The sequence below is a fragment of the Alosa sapidissima genome, chromosome 20 (assembly GCF_018492685.1).
Source record: "Alosa sapidissima isolate fAloSap1 chromosome 20, fAloSap1.pri, whole genome shotgun sequence".
Classification (NCBI taxonomy): domain Eukaryota; kingdom Metazoa; phylum Chordata; class Actinopteri; order Clupeiformes; family Clupeidae; genus Alosa; species Alosa sapidissima.
The window spans coordinates 5,274,995-5,295,507 of NC_055976.1; the positions used below are offsets into that span (position 1 = coordinate 5,274,995).

General features: G+C 43.6%; 1 protein-coding gene across 6 annotated transcripts in view; it reads right to left on the reverse strand.

Annotated features, from left to right (window-relative positions):
* mtus1a (microtubule associated tumor suppressor 1a) overlaps positions 1-20,508 on the reverse strand; it is a 33,110-nt gene extending 12,602 nt beyond the window's left edge. For 2 of the 6 annotated variants that reach the window (XR_006025720.1, XM_042074364.1), the window contains exons 1-6: positions 20,334-20,508; positions 11,614-13,367; positions 10,752-10,983; positions 9,638-9,832; positions 7,494-7,598; positions 6,870-6,980 (exon numbers count right to left, since the gene is read on the reverse strand). Coding sequence is in view for 5 of the 6 variants with exons in the window: in XM_042074364.1 (XP_041930298.1) it covers positions 6,870-6,980; positions 7,494-7,598; positions 9,638-9,832; positions 10,752-10,983; positions 11,614-13,233 (2,263 nt within the window). In the remaining variant the exon portion in view is untranslated. Of the gene's footprint in view, positions 1-3,977; positions 4,460-6,869; positions 6,981-7,493; positions 7,599-9,637; positions 9,833-10,751; positions 10,984-11,613; positions 13,368-17,081; positions 17,199-20,333 lie in introns of those variants that run through there. The other 4 variants (XM_042074367.1, XM_042074366.1, XM_042074365.1 and 1 more) reach the window with 4 other exon arrangements.
* Between the last annotated feature and the right edge of the window lie 5 nt (positions 20,509-20,513).

A 20,513-nucleotide genomic window follows, 5' to 3' on the forward strand; every position in this document is an offset into this window, starting at 1 on the left:
TGTTCTTAAAGAAAATTCAGTGCAGTCTACCCTGACTGAGAACAATCCAGTCGTGGTGGCCATGTGTGGTGAGCTCTATTTTTAACTTATTATTCTGATCTAGTATCTATTCTCATTACCTACCATTTCCTCTACACTGCTGCTTGAGGGCTACAAGTTGCCACAGCAACAACTTGTGTGCTATATGATCTAGTTTGTATTAGCCCCTGCAGAAATGAGTAATAAAAGCATTCAAATTTGCAGTTTGTGTTACAACAGATTTGCAGACAGAAGTCATTGCAATACATGTGTCAACAGCAGGGAGCATTAGGTTTCAAGAGCTACTCCAAATTCAGATCATCTACTGCTTGGCGGAGCACGTGGACAAAGGCAGAAATATGACATTTCAGACCTAATCTCAGGTTCATTAACCATCAACATCACAGCCATTAAATATGTATAGCACTGCAGCAGCACTCCTGCGCTTCAGCCCCAGCCAAAGAGCACAAAGGCCTCACTCAAACAACATTCCAGTCCAACAAAACCAGCATTATTTTACAGCCATCAGGCCTGAGGGCCGACAGTGAACCACAGGAGCTCAGAAACACAGTGTCCTCAGGGAACACAGTGGACACGCAGAACGGCATGATGGGATGTTTAGGCAGCAATGCCAAAAATCTGATGAATTTCACCCAATTCTGACATAATAGTAATACAGGTCTAGGTAAGCAAGCCCTTTGACACATCACAGGGGAGTGAAAGCTGAGGAGCCCTGTTCACAACATCGCCCTCTAGTGGATATAATCTCTCAGGTCAACAGTCTTTTCTTAGACTGGAGTCCACCCAGTTGCTCCCACTGCTACTCTAAGTTGAAGAGGCTTTCTTCAATTTAGTATACAAGATACTAGATTTCTATCTATTCCTATCAACACAGCAAAGGAGTCTTTCAAAAGATCAACACATGAAGCAAAGTAGCACAAAAAAAATAGAAAATAGTTAGCCAAATAGATCATTTTAAATAGAAATGCAATAGCTAGAAAAATGTCTGTATATAGTTTACTGACACTTGAGCAGTAAAAATGATATACAGGTCTACTACTACTGTAATCAGTTTATAACTTAGTCAACAGTAGGTGCAGGAGTTAAGTTAACTACTCTAACTTGGGAGCTGTAGGTCACCTTGTTCTAAACTTTTTAACTCTTGAAATATATCACTCCACATCACAGCCCAACACAGTAGTCAGGAACAGTAGTAAACATGAAATAAAAATAATTTAGCCATCATCTAGACTGGCATTCATTACGCTTTGCAATACCAGCAATCACAAGATGTCAAAGCCTCAGTATGCATCATGGCTCGAGATGTCAAAGCCTCAGTATGCATCATGGCTCAAGATGTCAAAGCCTCAGTATGCATCATGGCTCGAGATGTCAAAGCCTCACTCGAGATGTCAAAGCCTCAGTATGCATCATGGCTCGAGATGTCAAAGTGATAGGACTGTAATCCAAATGGACTCAGAAGAATGAGATGTAAAACCCTGTGGGATTACATCTGTAATTCACTCGTGTTTTAGTCATATTTTATACTGCCAAGGAGGTAATGTTTTTGGTTCGGCTTGTATGTACGTCTGCCTGTCTGTGTTCGTTTGTCTGTCAGTCAGCAAGATGTCATGAAAACTCCCAGACCCATCTCTTTTTTAATGGAGCTTGCATTACATTTGGGAGTGGATTCAGATGGAAAACCACTAAGGCAGGACATAAAGCCTGGTCAGAGGAGTGTGCTTTCCAAGTACCCTTTAGTTTATGCTTAAAAACAACCAACATCATCATACGGATGTAGCTTTAATACATAGCTACAAAGTGAACTGCCCATCAATATACTATGTAGAGAAAGCACCAGTCCCAATTACAGTTACTCCATTGCAACCGTGTATTCATGGCTGCTACTACTAGTGCTAAATAAACATAAAGGTCATTGACTGTGCTCATTCCCACATATCTGGGTTCATGACAATTTAGGCTATATTTGTCTCAGTGGAGCGTGCTGGGTGTTATTCCCCCTCCTCTCTCACAGCTGAATAATTCAGAGAGAAGAGGCTGGAGGAGTGGCCAGCCGCACGGCTCCCTCAGCGGCTCCTCTCCACGGCCGGCTCGTTGATGACGCACACTACCATGGCAACAGGGACTGGTTCCCAGCAGCAGTGCATCCTTCACTACATCTTCCTCGTCTGGTATCTACCCTCATCTGTCCAAACGCTTTGATCAGTAGGATGCCTACACCATGCTACATCTTAACTCACATAGAGTGGTTTAAACAGAAAGTGAATGATTGGACTGTAGTGACTGCACGTGAACACATTCACTGTGTCCAAGATCACTTAGAGCTAGAATCAAATGTTGAATTGTAGCACACCAAATTGTTTATGCAATCTGGGGATGCATAGAACTGAAACATTCTTGACTGCAGTGGTCCTTCACTTGGTGTTACTGGTTACTGAGGTAAATAGCTACAGGTTTCTGCCAATATTACACCTAGGACACTTTTAAAGAACACATAGCTGCAACTCAAAACTGTAAAATGTGAGACACAGAAAAATCTATTCCTTTATCTATCATTTTGAGCTTTGGCAACACTGAGTGTAAAAAGTCAATCCAATGTCCATTTTGAATTGAATGCTGTGTCTGTTCAACTTCATTTCATTTTCCTCTTGAGAATTCAGCTCAATTCTCAACCACTGTTTCTTGATAATAGACAAATGAATTCCCCATGGTAATTCATCAAAAACACACATTAGTCCTCATCATAGATAATGTGTTTTGCAGTAGAAAAGCTGTTACAGCTCCATCTGGTGGTTACTGTCAGTTGTGTTTTTTTGTTCCAGGAAGGTGCCACTTTGTACCAAAAGTGTACATACCTACTTTGTCACTGATGTCAATAATCACAAATGATTTAAAGGACAACAGCTTTTAGTCTGGTTGATAAATACTGACAACAAATGATCTGTGCACCTGAATATGATACCCTACCAGAATATACTACATCAGTAGTACAGATGGTGGTGGTGTACCAAGCAGTTCATTACCAACATGTAATGTAATGTAATGTAATGTAAAGTTCAGTCCTGCAGCCCCGACCTAAGCATCCTACACGTACAAGTATTAGAAAAAAGGACAAAAAAAAAAAAACAAAAAAACACCTGTTCAGCGCCTTCTCAAGCGGAGCGGAGCACCTGAAGGGAGATGATGACGAGCCTGGGATTATTGATACAGTATTCTTTTAAGAGCACATGGAGCCCACAGACTACTGAGCAAACCTTGTTGCATGTGCCGTACAAGCACAACTGGTAAACAAATCCTCTAGCATTCCTCTCAAATGCACGCTGCGTGAAAATATTCTTGTCTGTCTTTGTAATATTACGGTCCTTTTTTGGCCATCTTCTAAAAACAGAAATGGAACGCCTCTTAAAACAAGTCTAAACTAAACATTTCCATGTGAATCTTCCCCATCAGAGGAATGTTCTCACTCAACTCTAGAACACTCAATCTAGTGCCTAATCCTCAAAATAACCCACATCTCATCTGAGAGCTGGAGTAGTAATCTGAAACTAAACCATATGCACGCAGACACACTCCGGCATAGGCACGCAGACACACTCCGCCATACGCAAAATCATAAAATGACAAAACAAAACACCAAGAAACCCATTTACTGGAAGCTGAAGTCTGTGGAGTGTCAGCTACCATCTTAACTTATACCCGGTTCCATTTCTTTAGTTCTATATTTGGACAGCGGCTCCTAAGCCCAAGCAGTAAATATTAGATGAACCCGCTTCCTCTGCCAACCAGGACACTGCCAGTCTATTAATAAACTCACAAACACTGCCCAGGAGCTACACCTTAGTAAAGGCAACAGCCACTGCACAGAGAGACCCAACCTGAAGCCAAGCCAATGGCCACCGTGAGAGCTGCTTTTAATTGCACACGGCGGAGGAACAGACCTGCACGGAACACCACGGTGTTCTTCTTGCATCCCGAGAGGAGCTGGAGGTTCCGGAGCAAACCATTGGCCGTCAGCCTCACGTGGATGTTGGACAGCGAGAACTTGGTGGTGAAAAACATCTTGAGCGTGAAGGCGAACAACAACAACAAAAAACAAACAACTTTGCATGCAAAACAAAACCGCACACCGGGAGCAAAAAACCCAAATCGAAAGCAGCTCTGCAGAAGGCCAACTACAGGTGGGAGTTCAGTGCATCATAATCCCCCAGTCAGCAGGTGCCCGCGCCTTATTCAATCACCTTACTGCAATCTCTTCAGTCAACAACGCCGTGGCTGCACTGCAATAAAAAGAGTCAGGAAAAGATGATAATATATGGTCCTCCTCAGCAGAAGGAATAGTAGTGTTCTCTCCACAGAGGCGGTAGCAATGTCTGCCCTCTGATAGACGCAGAAACACTCTCCCCACCTCACTTGCCCCCAAGTCAGCTCAGCAGCGCAGAGGTCAGGGGGAGGGGGGGCCGGGGCCAGGGGCTCCAGGAGGAGGAGGAGGAAGAAGAGAGAGAGTTGGGCAGAAACGTTCCCCCCTCTGACAGATGTGCTAATGGCTGAGAGCTTAATCCAGTGGCTGAGGCGGTGCTTTTATCCCTCTGGCTCCCTACACAACGCTGCAGCAGCATCCCAACACGGCCCCTCTCCTCGTACAGCGGGCTGGGCTGTGCTGCTGGAGCATAGGAAGGGATGCTGCTGGAGGAAATGGAGGAAGAGGGAGGGCGCAGTGGGAGGAGTGTGAAGAGCGGGAGAGTGGATTGTGTTTTGACAATCTCACTCACACACACTCTCTCCCTCTCTCTTTCTCTCTCCCTCTCACGCTCTCTTTCTCTCCTCTCACTCACACTCTCTCTCCCTCCCTCACTCACACACACACCCTCTCTTTCTCCCTCTCTCTCTCTCACGCTCTCTTTCTCTCCTCTCACTCTCTCTCCCTCATTCACACCCTCTCTCTCCCTCCCTCACTCACAAACCCTCCCTCTCGTATGCTCCTTCTCCCTCTCCCTCTCACACACTTGTTCTCTCTCACTCATTCACACAAAGAGTGGAGAAGAAAGGTGTTGTGAGGCGGAGCATGGCTGGTGGCAAGGCTGATGATTATTTACTCTGAAACAGCCTGTGCGCTGTAGCGGCACACACAGATCCTCACCATAAGAACAAACGTCCCCCTGTCTCATGTGGATTGCATTAGAAGGGAATTTTACATTTTGATTGTTTACAAGACCATTATGACTGAAGGGAAATATGACTGATATCAAAGCATGTCGAATAAACAAGTCAGTCCAAAAATGGAATATAATATTAAATGGATGCATTACAAACATTATAGAATGAGCGGACCAAAATATCCAGGCCTCCCACAGAGCATTGCAAAATATAAATAATTCAATACTGTGAGCATTTCTAGATACCCACATAATGTAGCTAGAGACAAACATATGATCAATCCACAGCACATCTCTACAATGACGGCTAAAGAAACTGGCAACTAGCAATGATATACGTTCAGACGCTTAAATAGCTGACCACAACATGCGCATGAGCCGTCCACTCAGCTGCATGAGAGATCCTTTGCGGTCAGCCAAGCCGCTACCCAAATTGTCCAGCGCCCCCACAGGCAACCACCACCTTCCAAGGCGCCTCACACTCCCACCACCAGCTACGGCCGGCCACCGGACAAAGTGCCCCCTCCTGGGGCTCATAATTCTGTTTGTGGTCCAATTATGTTTACAGGGAGCACATGTGGAAAGAATGCTGACGGAGAGGAGAGGACAGCGGTGCCTGCACACTGTGGGCACATGTCCAAGTCCTATTCTGGAGAACCAACACTGTGGGCACATGTCCAAGACCTATTCTGGAGAACCAACAAGGATGTAAATGCACATTATATCCACAAGATAAATGCTCAAGCTGTGCATTTTTACCCCGACAATAAAAAAAGCCTCATACAGTTCTGATTTCACCATTATGGAATGGGTTTCTCCTCTTCCATGTATTCTGAATTTGGACATTTTGTTTGTAATTATACCATCAAAAAAATAATTCTGATATCAAATGGCTGAAGAATCTGGTTGACTTCACTTCAAGAAAAACAAATGGCCTAAAATGTCAGCACAGTTAATCATTATTACAAAACAAACTGCATCATGAGGGCGAGGGTGGGGTGGGGGGGTGGGGGATTGCTCGATGGAGAAGACAAACAAACCAACAGATGGCTTCTCAGTAGCGCTCTGGAGGATCAAATAGAAATTCATCACCTACCAAAGCAAGCTTTCCAATTACAGTTAAAGAGGAGTTTTTTCAGACAAAACAATTTTCAGACAGTGCAATGATTTCAGCTCTGCAACAACGATAGAGGCTGACAAAATAATACTGAGTTACTGTCTGCATTTCTCACCCATTTTATATTTAGATTGACTGAAGAGGGTGAGTGCTACAACAAAAAAGTGGTAAAACAAAGACACAAACAGGATGCAAAGAACAAAATAAAATCTCCATTTTTAAACTATAACCTTTCTAGAAGCATGTTCTGTGCTTTTGATTGCCTTTGAAATGGAAATAGATCTGGCTGTGGTGGCCAGCTCCTGCAGTACAGAATTGGCATCTCTAAAAGAGCACATGGTGCAAACGGCCAGCCACATGTCACTGTGGAGAACCAGCAATCATTCAGATACAGAGGACGAGGTGAGGAAACATAGACAGACATTTTAGACTTCTGGGTCTGGATCATAATGAACTACAGAAATGAATAACCATCCACTACGCCCGATAAATATTTGGAACAATAACTAATACAAATAAATAAAAAAAAAACACTTGCAAAAACCTTACTTCCAGCATACCTGGTTGAATGGAGTTTGCCTGGGCCAGCCGTGTCGGAGGGAGCTTTTTGGAGGTGCTGGAGACGGGCTTGATGGCGGTTGGATTGGATGAGGCGGCGCTCCTGTAAACTGCTGTCAGGGAGGACAGAGGCTGTCAGATACACTCATCTCATCACAGACTCCCACTGACCTGCTCTGACACATCTTTGTTAGTAGTCAGATAAAGACACAACAGTACACAGTACTAGAGGGTTCACTGTAACAAACCATGTACATGGTGTTTAAAATAGAGATTAGGGCAAGTGGTAGCAAGCAGGGGACTAGATGTATACAAGAAACAAAAGCTGCGTTGTGTCTGTGTGTGTGTATGACACCATCGTTTGTTTGTTTGTGTGTGTGTGTGTGTGTGTGAGTGTGTGTGACCATCGTTCGTTTGTGTGTGAGTGTGTGTTACCATCGTTTGTTTGTGTGTGTGTGACCATCGTTTGTTTGTGTGTGTGTGTGTGTGTGTGACCATCGTTTGTTTGTGTGTGTGTGTGACCATCGTTTGTTTGTGTGTGTGTGTGTGTGTGTGTGTGTGTGTGTGTGTGTGTGTGTGTGTGTGTGTGTGTGTGTGTGTGTGTGTGTGCGCGCGCGTGTGCATGCCTGTTCTTGTGGTGCTCTTAGCTGGTGTCTGGAGTCTGGATCGGAGTCCTGAGGCTTTGGATGAGGCAGCCCTTCCACCACTGTTACACTGGGATTCTCCATAGCCTGCACAGTGAGAGACAAAAGAATTGCATTGTTAAAATGCCTTTTATCTGCACTAGGCGATTTTCTGGAAGACTGTTGTTGATGCCATGTGCTTCAGTGCAGATCTGGCCTGTCTGGAGGGGTGACCAAACATCATATCTGTACCCACATGAATGAAGATCATTTCAAACTGAAAGGCTCTCTCTATGGGAACAAACACGGCCTTTCTTCCCTGGCGCCTTTCATGCTGTTGCCATGCTACCAAGACAATAACGCAATACACTGAAACACACCATTGGACTGCTGTGCCATTGAAGAATGCAATAGGCTTACAATTCAGAACATGCAATACAGAGGGCTAAGGTCCTTATTAAACCTGATTGACACGGAAGGTGATTGTGGGCAGACACACACAAATAACTCCCTCACTTACTTCCCCATTGCTGTGACTTAGGCTTGGCATGGAAGGCGGCTAACAAAGGGATGATACAGAAGCGATAGGATCCAATGAGGAGGCAAGTCAAGAGCGTGAGATCACAGTGTGGAGTCCCGCCGCCGCTCAGGTCCAGCGTGGTGTTGGGGGAGATGGCAGGTATGGCCAACTCGGTCCAGATCGAGGTTGAGGTCGATGTGCAGCTCCAGAGGCTCCTGTGTGCAGCCATGGCGTCTCAGTGAGTGGCGGCTCACCAAATGACCATGAGGGGGGGGGTACAGGAGAACGGCAAGCTTGTTTTTTCTTTGTTATGAGTCCATTCACATGTTGCAGCCATTCAGCAGCTCCTTCCCCGTGAGTGAAGTGGGGTGGAACAAACCCTGCCTCCCAGACATCTGTGCATAGGGGATCCCTGGTCCAGAGACAAGCATGCTCCTCAGCCAATGGGAAGGCAGAGGTGATGGGAGATGCTCAAAGAAAAGGATTCTTTGTCCAATGGGGGGGTGGGGGTTCTCACTCATTCTACAGTAGAATGCCAGACTCGCAGAAATGATAATTTACTCTGACCTGGTGCTCTTCAGACCATGCCAAAATCACCCTCAATGCCATTATGACTGATAAATCCTAAAAACCTAAGTGTATTCAAAAGTCATTACATTTCTACTCCTCATTAATTATATCTAAAAAAATACAATGGCATTTTCAAATATCACTTGACAGAATAACCCTAACATGTTTTCTAGTATTTTGTAAATGTCAGCAGCAGTGGTTTTAACTCCCCAGATTAAATTGGTCACATTGGGAAGAGAAAGACACAACTGGATGGTATTCAAAATGTAGGTCAGTATGTAGCATCAGTAACCAAAGGTAGGTTCAATACACAGCATTTTCTTCTGCCCACAACAGCATAGAGAGATCAAATGCATTTTTTTAAATCTAATTTCATCAACAGTATTTTCCTTCCATTTAAATTTCCACAAGATTCCAACCCAAACTGACAAACAATAATACAGAATGTAAGCCTTTTATGCAATTACTATTTACCATTTATGCAATTTACTATTTAGCTGATGCTCTTATCCAGAGGCACTTGCAGAGTACCAATTACAGGCACTTTCCCACTAGATGAACTAGGGTTTAGGTGTTTTGCTCAAGAGGAAAAAGGTGGCAACCCCTGGAATTGAACCTATGACTTTCTGGCATCCAGAAACCCAATCCCAAGTCACAGTCTAGACTGCCAACACACACACACACACACACACACACACACACAATCACAGGGGTCCCCAGGGAGTAGTGGTTATGAGTAGCTATGAGTCAGTGTTTATGTGCACATGGAGAGGAAACACACCACCCCGTTTTCAAACAAGAATACAAAAGAACTGGAACAATACAGTAGAGCGCACACACACACACACTTTTTCAAAGCAACAACCATAATGTCCATGCAATAATAAGCAATGCCTTGGTATAGCAAGAGGATACCCCAGTGGATCCAGCTGGATGTGTTTGTGTATATGTGTCGGAGTATAAAAACAGACACAGACACAGAGACACACACCCACTCAGCAGAATGTTTAAATAAAGGATCTGAAGCAGTTTAGCTGCAACAGCGCGAGTGTCTGACCTTGTAAGTTGTGGCCACTGGAGTGAGAGGATCCACTGATGTTCTTGATTACTCCTTGGGGCTGCGTAGGTATTCTGGAGGGGGTCACTGGGGGAAGGGCTTTCTTTGGGCTGCTCTTTACCCCACTGACTGCATCCTGAGGCCGTGACGATCCTACACCAGTGGACACGTTGTTCAGAACACTTTTGGAATGACCTATGAAAAGAACGGGTAACATACCCAGCACTATTACAGCAGTCAATCATTTATTGATGTCTGATGAAATGCTGCATTTCCAATACCGGTACTTAATATATTTACAGCTGTAGTATAGCGTTTTATTGTAATGATGCCTAGAGGCCAGTCTCAATGCGAGTTGATTATGTTCCTGAAGGTGACCCTACACTTCTGAATAGCCCTTCATCATCGTGTCCTGTAAACATCCTCCATGTTCTACACGGCTGGAACCTTCTTGACCCTCCCTTTCCTCAGTCTGCTTTTTCAATCACATCCTTTGATGTGGCCTCAGAGGAGCTGGCCTCCTCCCTACAGCACCTGCTTCCTCTATGGCGCTCAACAGAGCCTCCATCTATAAATGGCCAATGATGATGTAGAGCACCAGTTGCATGTGCAATTAACTACAGGTTCAGCACCACCACACTGATAAGAAATCATCTTGTCTGGGAACCCCATGCATGTCTTACTCTATGATTTCCCCTCCATGGCAAAAAAAGGTACTGCATGTAATGTTTCAAAATGCATTCCATGAAAAACACATAACATGATAAATCAAAATTTAATTCAAAAGACTGCTCTAAGTTTCTTGAAACTCAGATGTGCCTGAAGAGTTCACCAAAATTGATAAATATCTTATCTATAACATCAATGAATTATTTATTTCCATTTTTGGGGTATCTTGACTGAATAATCTCCAAATTTCCAAATTTTATAACCCTAATGGCTGGCTATATTTTGATAACTTTACTGGAACAAATCACCATGTCAAAAGCACATTGTACACAAAAAGATAAATACGTAAATACGTTCAAATGGAAGAACCGAATTGAACAGAACCAAAATCACCCGTAAGCAATTATAATAGTGAGAGAATGGATCTTGTGTGTGCCAGACTTACCTGGAGCCTGGCTGTCTTTGTTAGGACTGAACCCCCGGGTGCTGCCCAGCCTCAGCTTGGCCATAATGGGTGGATGCCGTGAGCCGCTCCCCCCAGCGGCCGGAGAGCCTGGGGCAGCTCGCTCACGGCAGGGAGACGACTGCACTCCAAACCGGCCCTTCTTCTCCTCCAAGCCTGCTCCAGGTCTCACTGCTGACCCGGTCACTGACCCCGCTGGCTTGCTGCTCACCATCTGCAAGAGGAGCTGACCATCACTGACACAATCCCAAGTGTGAACGCCAAACTCCCTGGTCCCGAGCTGCACCATAGTACTGGCTGAAGCAACTCTGAGGAGCTGTGCAGCGTGGAGCGCAGAGCGCAGAGCCAGGCTGCTATTGTATCTACACTCCCAGGGGATTCCAGCAGGCCTGGCCAAGTGTTTTTGCCCTGCCTTTCCTCTTTTCTGCCGTCTATTAACATGTGATGCACATGGAGTGCATTTGCCAGGGAGACGTATACAGGCACAAGGTCAGCCCTTGAAGAAACTCTGTTCTCAAAGAAATACTGGATAACCAATGCTTTTACAAAAATGCAATTGGTTTCATTAAACAATGTGTATGTTAAAACAATGCTTCTGTTGTACATGTGAAAAGATATGCATTTTGAAATGCATTGCAAACTTATTACAGGACAGAACAACTGGTTGATTAACAAAATAATAATAATAAATATAATTGGAAACAACAAAACTACAGAAAAATGGGCAGTAGTTACTGTATGTGCCACTACAGAGCACAATGGGACAGTATGGAGAGAAGATCTTTTACTCCAATTAAAATATCTAAATGCAGTGACTGAACAAATTCATACTGTATCAACTTACTTTTGGGCTTATCTTTGTCCGCTCCAACCGGGACTCTGGGGCTCTTTTGCTGAGTGCATCCTCTTGAGAAGATGTGGAGCCATTCTGATGTCCCTGTATGGACTTCAACTGCTGTCTCTGAGGAACAGCCTTGGACTGAGTGACAGCTTTGTAGACCTTAGCTATGAAACTGGGAGGGGCCGTTTTCCCCCTCTGGTGCTGAGTGTCAGCCTTTGTTTTGGGCACAGAGGAACTGTCAGACCACAGACGCGGCCGAGGCTTGGGGAACATAAGCTTATTGTGACTTGCAGGAGGCTTCTCTTGTTTGTCTGAAGGTGGCGCCTCTCCCCTACTTAAAGCAATCTTTTTAGGTGTAGCAGAGGGACGTAGCAGAGCCGACGTAGCAGAGGGTTTATTCCGTGTCGGGCGAGCTGGTTTCTGAACCTGCTCCTCGTTACGCTTAGAGGAACAAAATGGAGAAGCTTGCACAACTGGCAGATTTGATGATTTTTGTGTGCTTGCCTGCTTTGAGAAGATCTTTGACTTCACAGCACTAAAATCAGGCTTGGTGAACTTTTTGACCTTGGGTGCCACAGTAGCCGTCTTAGTAGCCACCCCTGTTGGTGTGGGGCCAGACCCTGGCTGTTCCTTCATCCCGTCAGCTTTTGAGCTTCCCTGGTCTCCTGGTTCTTTTGTGAAGGGTGACTCGTTGAGGGTTGGTAGGCAGAATGTCTTGTTGCTTAGGGACTGCACTGGAGTGGATGTCTGCACATTGCTGGGGTCACTCTCCTCAGAGGCAGGCACCATAAAAGTGCTGTCCGCTGCAGTCATGAGCCGACCGGATCCCTGAGTATTATTGTGCCGCAGCTTCAGAGCAGAGTGACCAGTCCTACAGGACCCTGGGGTGGCAAAATCAAACTTTGAAGTGGGCACAGCTAGTGGACTTCCTCTAGCCTTTGCTGCCACACTGAGAGCAGGTTGCCCTGTACATTCATCCAGGAAATAGGTTTGATTATGCGGGCTAAAGGGGACATCTCCCAGGTGCAGGTGCTTCATTTGCTCTTTTGGGGTGACCCCCAGCTCCCGGAGAGAGGGTACGCCCAGGTCAGAGGGCGTCGCTGGGGATCCTGCCGACTCCGCCAGATAGGAGATGCTGAGGGCCTGGTCTGAGTCTTGCAGGCAGAAGCTGTTGCTGCGCAGGACCCTGTCCATGGAGCCATCGCTGAAGCTACGGCAGGGTGGCTCAGAGGAACTCTCCGAGACGCTTTGCCTGGCAGAGGACAGGAGTGGGCTTGAGGCCCTGCTACTTCCATCAACACTGCCATCTATACAGTACCTTGCATGATCATCGTGCGTATCATTGTAGAGTTCTGTGATAATTAACCCTGTGGTGCTTGGAGAGCTCTTTAAGAAAGAGCACGAGGGGTCACCCTCCACTGAATTGCCATCACTCAGACACTCGAACATCTCAATGTCGGGTGGACTTTCTACACTTCTGTTGCTAAGGCTGCTGATGCTCCTGGCAGAGACTGGACTTGGCAAGTCATTGCCATTCTGTTCATCTGCCAGTGAGAAACACAAGGTCTTGTATGGAACATGCGCCATTTTGGTGTTTGAACAGTTTTCCACCACAGAATCCATCTTGCAGCTTCTGTTTCTCCTGTTTATATATGCTCTATAATAGACCCCAGTGTATTTTTCTTGCTGCAGAATATGAACAGCTTGCTCCAGTTAATTGAAGATCACCACCTCTTTCAAACAAGTTGTTTACACACCTTTAAAAGAGAAACACACACAAAAAGATAACAAATTAGTGGTTATCTAAAGAAAAAATAAAACAAAAGGACATTCAAGTTAATCCAGAAAAACTTGAAATCCAATAAATGAAATGTAATGTGTAGCTTTGCACTTTTTAAGATTAAAAACGACACTTTAAAACACAAAGACAGTTTGTAGGATGAAATCAAACACGCAACAGATAATGGTCTCATTTTATCAATTGATGTCATAGGTTCACCATGATCTCCTGTTGAATTGTTAATGCCCTTAGGTAAGGCTTCATTAAACATGAAGAGGTTGAAGGGAACAGCGTAACACAGGAAAAAAAAGCTGATGGGAAAGAAGCAGTACAGCAAATATACGGTCTTGTTGTCCAACTGAATGAAATTACATTCCATACTCCTACCACGGATTAGACATGGTTTGGCAAGACGAGATAAAAAAAAAAATATATGTGATCACTCTTCTTTAAAAAAAAAAAAAGAAGCAGGCATAATGAGTATATCCAAAAGTCATTTAATCTGGTGGCAAAATGAGTGCATTCCTAATTCTACTACTGTCCAAGTCCATTGTGTGGATGGAACTAAAGGCGGAGATGAACGTAGTGTGGTCTGGACACATGACCAGTCAGGGTCATAACCAGAGGCCAAGCTGGGAAAGTCAATGAACGCACTCAAACACTTCGTACAAAGCTCCCATGTGCTGAGCCAAACAACCCATTGTATTTCACTCTGCTGGCTTAGTTATATGACCAGTTCAGGTCTGGCAATGTCAACCAGGCCTCAGGGTAACTGTGTTATTAAAACAAAGTCTCAAAAGATATATGTGTAGTTAACCTAAAAAAAAAAAAAAAAAACACTGATTAGTTTAGCAATTTCAGCCAACTTAGCTAAAAGGTGAAATATATGGACGATCCATTATACATTACAGAGAAATCGCAGCATTTACTGATTTGACAGTTATAATTACTTCACCTTTTACACCAAAATTCATTATAATACATTAGTACTACTCACAGTAGGAACCGGAGTGGCAATCACAGGCTAACCCACGACATGATACCATCATGATGCATTGCCCACAAAAATGATGCCATGACAATATAGCGATTTTTTGATACCTGATGTATAACAAGACAATTATCTATGATGCATCACTAACTTAAACTGAAAAAAATATCCCCAAAACAAAACATTTATTCACCCTATTGTGGTGTCCAACACCAGATCAATGTTACACGGAGGACAGGAAATATAGTGGAAATGACGACATCAGGATCACTTTAGGCAAGACCAGCACTGCTCTAGGACTAAGATGGGACAGTGCACACTGCCTTTTAGATCAATGGCCTATAGTCCAACTGAATACTACTAACCTCCAGTAATCATTAGGTATCAAAGTCCAACAAAACATAGTCTAGTCATATAGTCACATTGACACGGTGTTGAAACTACGACTAGATTGGCCAGACTTGATGACGACATGTGCCACCAAGTCTACATCCCACTGATAGGGAGTGGACAAACATATTAGCAATTGGAATCGTGAGTTGTTGGGCTGACTTAAGGTCCCCACTGTCTAATCTCATGGATGTGACTAGTGACTACGCATCATGAGAACCAATGGACATGCATGGGCTTGTTCAGAACAGCAGGACACATTCTCTTGGGTGTGTCGGGCAGTCGACAAATAAATCGGTCACACCATGAATATGTCCTGCTCCATATCGGGAAGTCTCGCATATGGGTACGCTCCAATTTCAGTTCAACATGTGAATGTACTGGTCTTGAAGTTCTGAATGGACAGTAGCAACATCAGCTCAGTAAACCAATAGTGATTCAACTGTGGAGTGCGGACTTAAAGATTATAAGGTGCATTTCCCAATTCTAGAGAGAGAGTGTTGATATTAGTTATTAGACAGTCAAATTACATTAATCCAATCCTTGCTCTTGAAGTAACAAGTTAGTTGGCTTGTGTAGTCAGTGTTTCCCACAGAATTGAATTCTATTTGTGGTGGTAGGTTTGCAGAATTAACTTGAATGCAACATTTTTTAACACATTAGCACAGCGTGGTTATGATGCTAACCAGCTTTAAGCACAATTTAGTACAACCTGGAAAATCATTGTGTGGCGGTCAATGTTGATATTGTGGTGGGCCGCCACAAATAAGTCAATCTATGGGAAACACTGGTAGTGTATGGGTCAGTCCAGGCCACTTTGTGCATTTCCCATTAGCAGAGCCAAGACTGTGCACTACCACTGGGTGTAGGCCTACTGTATACACTATACATACAGCCTGGAGGAATGTGAGGAGAATGTCACTGAAAATAAAAGCGTAATCATATATTGCATTGTTAAGAGCTGTAAAGCCCATACCAGTGTCCCTTTGAATCAAACTGTGTTCACAGAGATAAATGCAGGAATGCAATTGTGACAGCAGTGTCAGTCATCTTACAAGGGATAGTATGAAAGAATCAGCAAAATACAGCTTGGGAACATCTTGGGAAACTCCCCTGCGCTCAATACTTTACTACTGGCAGGGTCACTGTGAGAATAAATATTGTAAAGCCAAATACATATGAAATATTCAAACATTTACATACAACAACTTATCAGCAGACATCTTTTCCCGTGGAAGTTGCCATGTTTTGTTTCCCTAACCCATGAATCTATATCTTATACTAAATCTATAATGTGGAGTCTCAGCATGCTCTGTGGGATGGTTAAAAGATGTGTCAACAGGGACTTGGGTAGGACAGTTTGTGTATGAGTGGATATGGCTCTGTCCCCTTGCATGTCTAACTAGACCTGAACACAGGTAAACATCTTAAATGGCTGAACAAAACAGGTTTCACGTGAGGCTGTGGCTTTTTACAGCAGTATGGTTGTTAGGGATTAAATAAATTGATTTCATCGAAGAGATATTAAGAGATTAATGGTGAGCCTGTACAAAAATGTTTTTAAATGGTCATTTGCAAGTATGGCTCAGATTTTATGCTTGCGACTAAAACGCCATCCTTTTCTATTTCCACTACATTTTCCAAGTCACTTAGTCTGTCTCTAGTCTGGAAGATTCAGAAATGCCTCACACATTTGTCTAAGGCATGTACTGTGGACTTATCTAGAAAGGCTCAGTAACAATCCATTTCACAGTCCTGACAGAATGAAAGGTTTCCTTGGGAACAGACTGTGCTTAGTCACGTCAGTCAGAAGGCTCAGGCCAGTGCTGAGAAGTAAAGAAACAAGAGCTCGCCTGTTCAACAGTATTCAAAAAAATACAAAAATACCTATACAGCTATGAATTTATGTGAGGGCAGGACGTATACGTCCGTATTAAATTCCAAACATCCTGCTTTCTCAGGAAATAAACCTGCCATTTCCGATACTGGACAATATGTTTACATGAAAACATTTATAGTGGCCAAAACTGTCTGTCTGTTGTCAGAATAATAGACTTGAGATATTCTAAAAATATAGAAAATGAAACAGTCAGATGACCATCTCATGTGTTCCATGAATCATATCCACCAACTTTAGAATCAAATGAAAAGCCAACTAGCTAAATCCTTTCTGCAAAGAGATCACAGAGAGATCACACATGCCATAACAACAGTTCAACAACACACCAAACTCAGGCAGATAGCCACTATAAATCTACTCGCCTATTTTATTCCATATATGACAACTTGTTCAGCCATTAAAATACATACCAGTCTAACAGCATATTCCAGAGCTGCCATGGATCACTTGGCTCTCACTTTCATCCATCAGGATTTGCTCTTGCCATTTCAATCCCATTATCGCTGCGCAAAGCTCTACAGCAGACTCAACATACTCCCATGCATGTCTGACTCTGCACGGAGTATTTCTCTGGCTATACGCTCTCCCGCCTCCTCCTCCTCCTCCTCCTCCACCCCACGCTCCCTCTTCCCGCTCACTCAAACCTAGTGGAGCATCAGTAATATTCTGCTACGCAGTGGAACTTTTCCAGGCTCCAGTGACCATCCAGCCTGTCTCTTCCCATCAGCAGTGCTGCTCAGTCCAGGGACATACCTCCAGGCTGTCCGGCCGCACTCACACTGATGAGCCTGCATGCACTCATGGCTGTTTAAGGATTTTGGTCAGCTCCACGTGCTGCTAGCCTAGAGTTAAGTTTACTGGGAGAGGAACTGGTCACCTTATCCATGCCTAAGCCCATTCAGTGTGTGTGTGTGTGTGTGTGTGTGTGTAGGGGGGGGGGTATTGTGGAGGAGGGAGTGGCCAGCCAAAATCAGCATGTGTGTGTGTGTGTGTGTGTGTGTGTGTGTATAGCCTGGACTTGAAACTGAAACCACAGAAAACAATTTGATCCTCATGCATTAATGCACAAACACTACTCAGAAACCTTTAAAAATGTAGTGAGCTGTATAGGCTGTGATACTGGAGAGTGGAGGTACTGTAACAAAAAGGACTTTAAAGGACCTTTTCAAGACACTTTGCAGATAACTGCTTGCAGTTTTACATAATAAGACAATTATGCAATGGCATCTGTGCCACCTATCCCTCATGATCAGCAGAAGGAAACACCAATGACAAACACTGCAAGTGCTAGGGCTTTTCCTTTGATACTGCAATGCATTAAGATGATTAAGCCCATTAGATTAATTGCATCAGAGTACAGTGTTTTGCCAACACTGGCGAACTACCCTCCTGCAACTGCAATTATATAATAGGGAGCCAGGGCATGAACTTGTAAACCAGCAGCCCAAGAATTAACCCTGTGGCAGTAAGACCAGTTCTATTTCTGCCTAATCCAAATAAGGTCTTTAGATCTAAGTGGAGGAGCACCATCTCAGTGCACACTTGGCAGACACCAGTAGAAATCTATTGTCTCCAGGATCGTACAATCCATGACAACAATCTCTGACTTCTGCAGGGGAGCTATTTCTATGCAAGCCTGGTGAACCTGATGAAAGCTTCAGAGAATATTGCACAAATATCTCTCATTCTTAATCTGTTCTGCGTGAGCAATAGTCAAGATCAAGAAATACGCTTTTGCATTAGTAGGGGTTTCAGTCCTACCCCATGAACCATTGAGGATAAGTAGTCTGAAAATGTATTGCAAAGAGGAAATGTGATACTTCAGAGCAGACATGAATAATGCAAGCTATTGTCCTTTCTGCCAAGCTTCCTTCTCTGTTTCTTAGAGATGAGGCAATTTCTAGATTTATTCTGGATTTTCTGGAATTTCAGTGTGACTACAAACTAACATTCAGTATGCATCAGATCATATGTTTGTAAAGTTGTTACTTGAAGAGCTCAGCAACTCCAAACTATTAAGATGTAATGACCTTCAGCATGCAAGTGAGACTCTTGATACAGATAGGGCTAAGGGATAGAGTACATAGTAAGGGAACCAGTGGTAAGTGCTAAGTTACATTGGCACATTATAATATAGATACAGATGTATAATTATGTTCTTGGAGTGTTAAAAATAGTTATGATATCTCTTATGTCAGTGGACATTCTCACCACTGGGTTGTCTCCACCACACACTGGCTTCAAATCCTCAAAGCAACATGCCAACACCTACTGGCATTCGAGAATTTTGGAAGATTCTAAAAGGTCCTTGACACAGTTCTCTGACCTACCTCCCAGAGAGAGCAATGGCAAGCTCACAGGGCCCCATGTTAATCTTAAAGACAACCCAGTGACAACAACACACTGTGAAAGAGAGATTCCCTACACAAAAAAACATCTTTCTGGATTGGCTTGTTAGAACTATTAAAAATAAACAGACAAATGCATTTTAAAATGTGAGTTTTTACAGATAAATCAGACCCACAAGTAAATAACTCACACACTGTATAGTCTATACTATTACAATACTGCCACACATAAGCCAGACCCCCCATTTCTTACATAAGCACACTATCCTTATTGGATTAACTTCAGATAAAGTGTCTCAAGGAGACCCCAACCCAAGGACCTAAAGTCTGTTGCCAGTGTGAAACTTTTCAGGAGGGAACAAGCTCCCTCAAATCCCTGTCAAGCAGCTTATGTATACTGTAGGGCAATACTATGGTGAGTACTTATTTCAAGTAAGTAATTTCTCTTGGTCAGGCTCCAGTTTCTCATGAGCTCATATAGGTTACTTCCTCACCCTGAGGCTAAGCCTACTTCCTATGAAGTACCGCCCAAAGCTGTCCTCTGCACCTGACCACCACACATCAAACAGCTGTTTCTGATGGCCTGCCCTGCCACCATGTCTAAACATAGGTCAAGTCAGGAGAGTAAACAGTGGGTCCTAAACCTTGACAGGATCATCTGCTCTACTAGGACTGCCTGACATTCTCTATCCAGTGTTACCCACATAAATGAGTTCTATTTGTGGTGGTAGGTGATTGTACAATTTAAATAATACAACATAGAAAATCATTGTGTGGTGGTGAATGTTGATATTGTGGTGGGCCACCACAAATAAGGCAATGTATGAAAAACACATCTTCTGTCTTCAAAAGCTATCAGTCATCAATCACCGGATACTAAGGATAGTTAACCAAATATGTACACTCTACGCGTTATTCATAAAGATGGCACATTTCTTAAACACTCTGCACATTTACTCTGACAAGTATGGGACATAAGAAGAAGCGAATGAAAGTTCTGTAGGCTATACAATGAGTAAAATGGCACATCAAACCTTTGCCAAAACTGGCCCATGATGTAAACTGAGCTCAGCTGGACAAACATTGATTCCATACCAATTTCAGTAGCTGTGGAGTTCCAGGGGAGAAAATTCAACATCTAAGTTAGGCCTACTAGCAATTTGCCAAGTAGACTAGGCCTATTGTTAACAAAAACACTTTTCAGGGAAGCGATGGATGCCCTGTTTAAAGCTCAGATAAAAACTGCCACAACAACTTATGAGCATGTAGGCTAGCCCTTGAAGAGAAATACTGATTGGGATAGTTCAAGTTTACCTGTTTCAATTGAATGCCGGCATCTCAATTTTCGAATCCCAGTTTATTCATTATGTCTACGCCATGTAGACAGACTAATTGAATTTAATAAGCACCTGCTTAACAATTGGATGTAATTTCAGTTATTCGGTGAATCCTCACACGTTTCGCTGTAGAGCAAATTCATAGCATGTAGCCTCC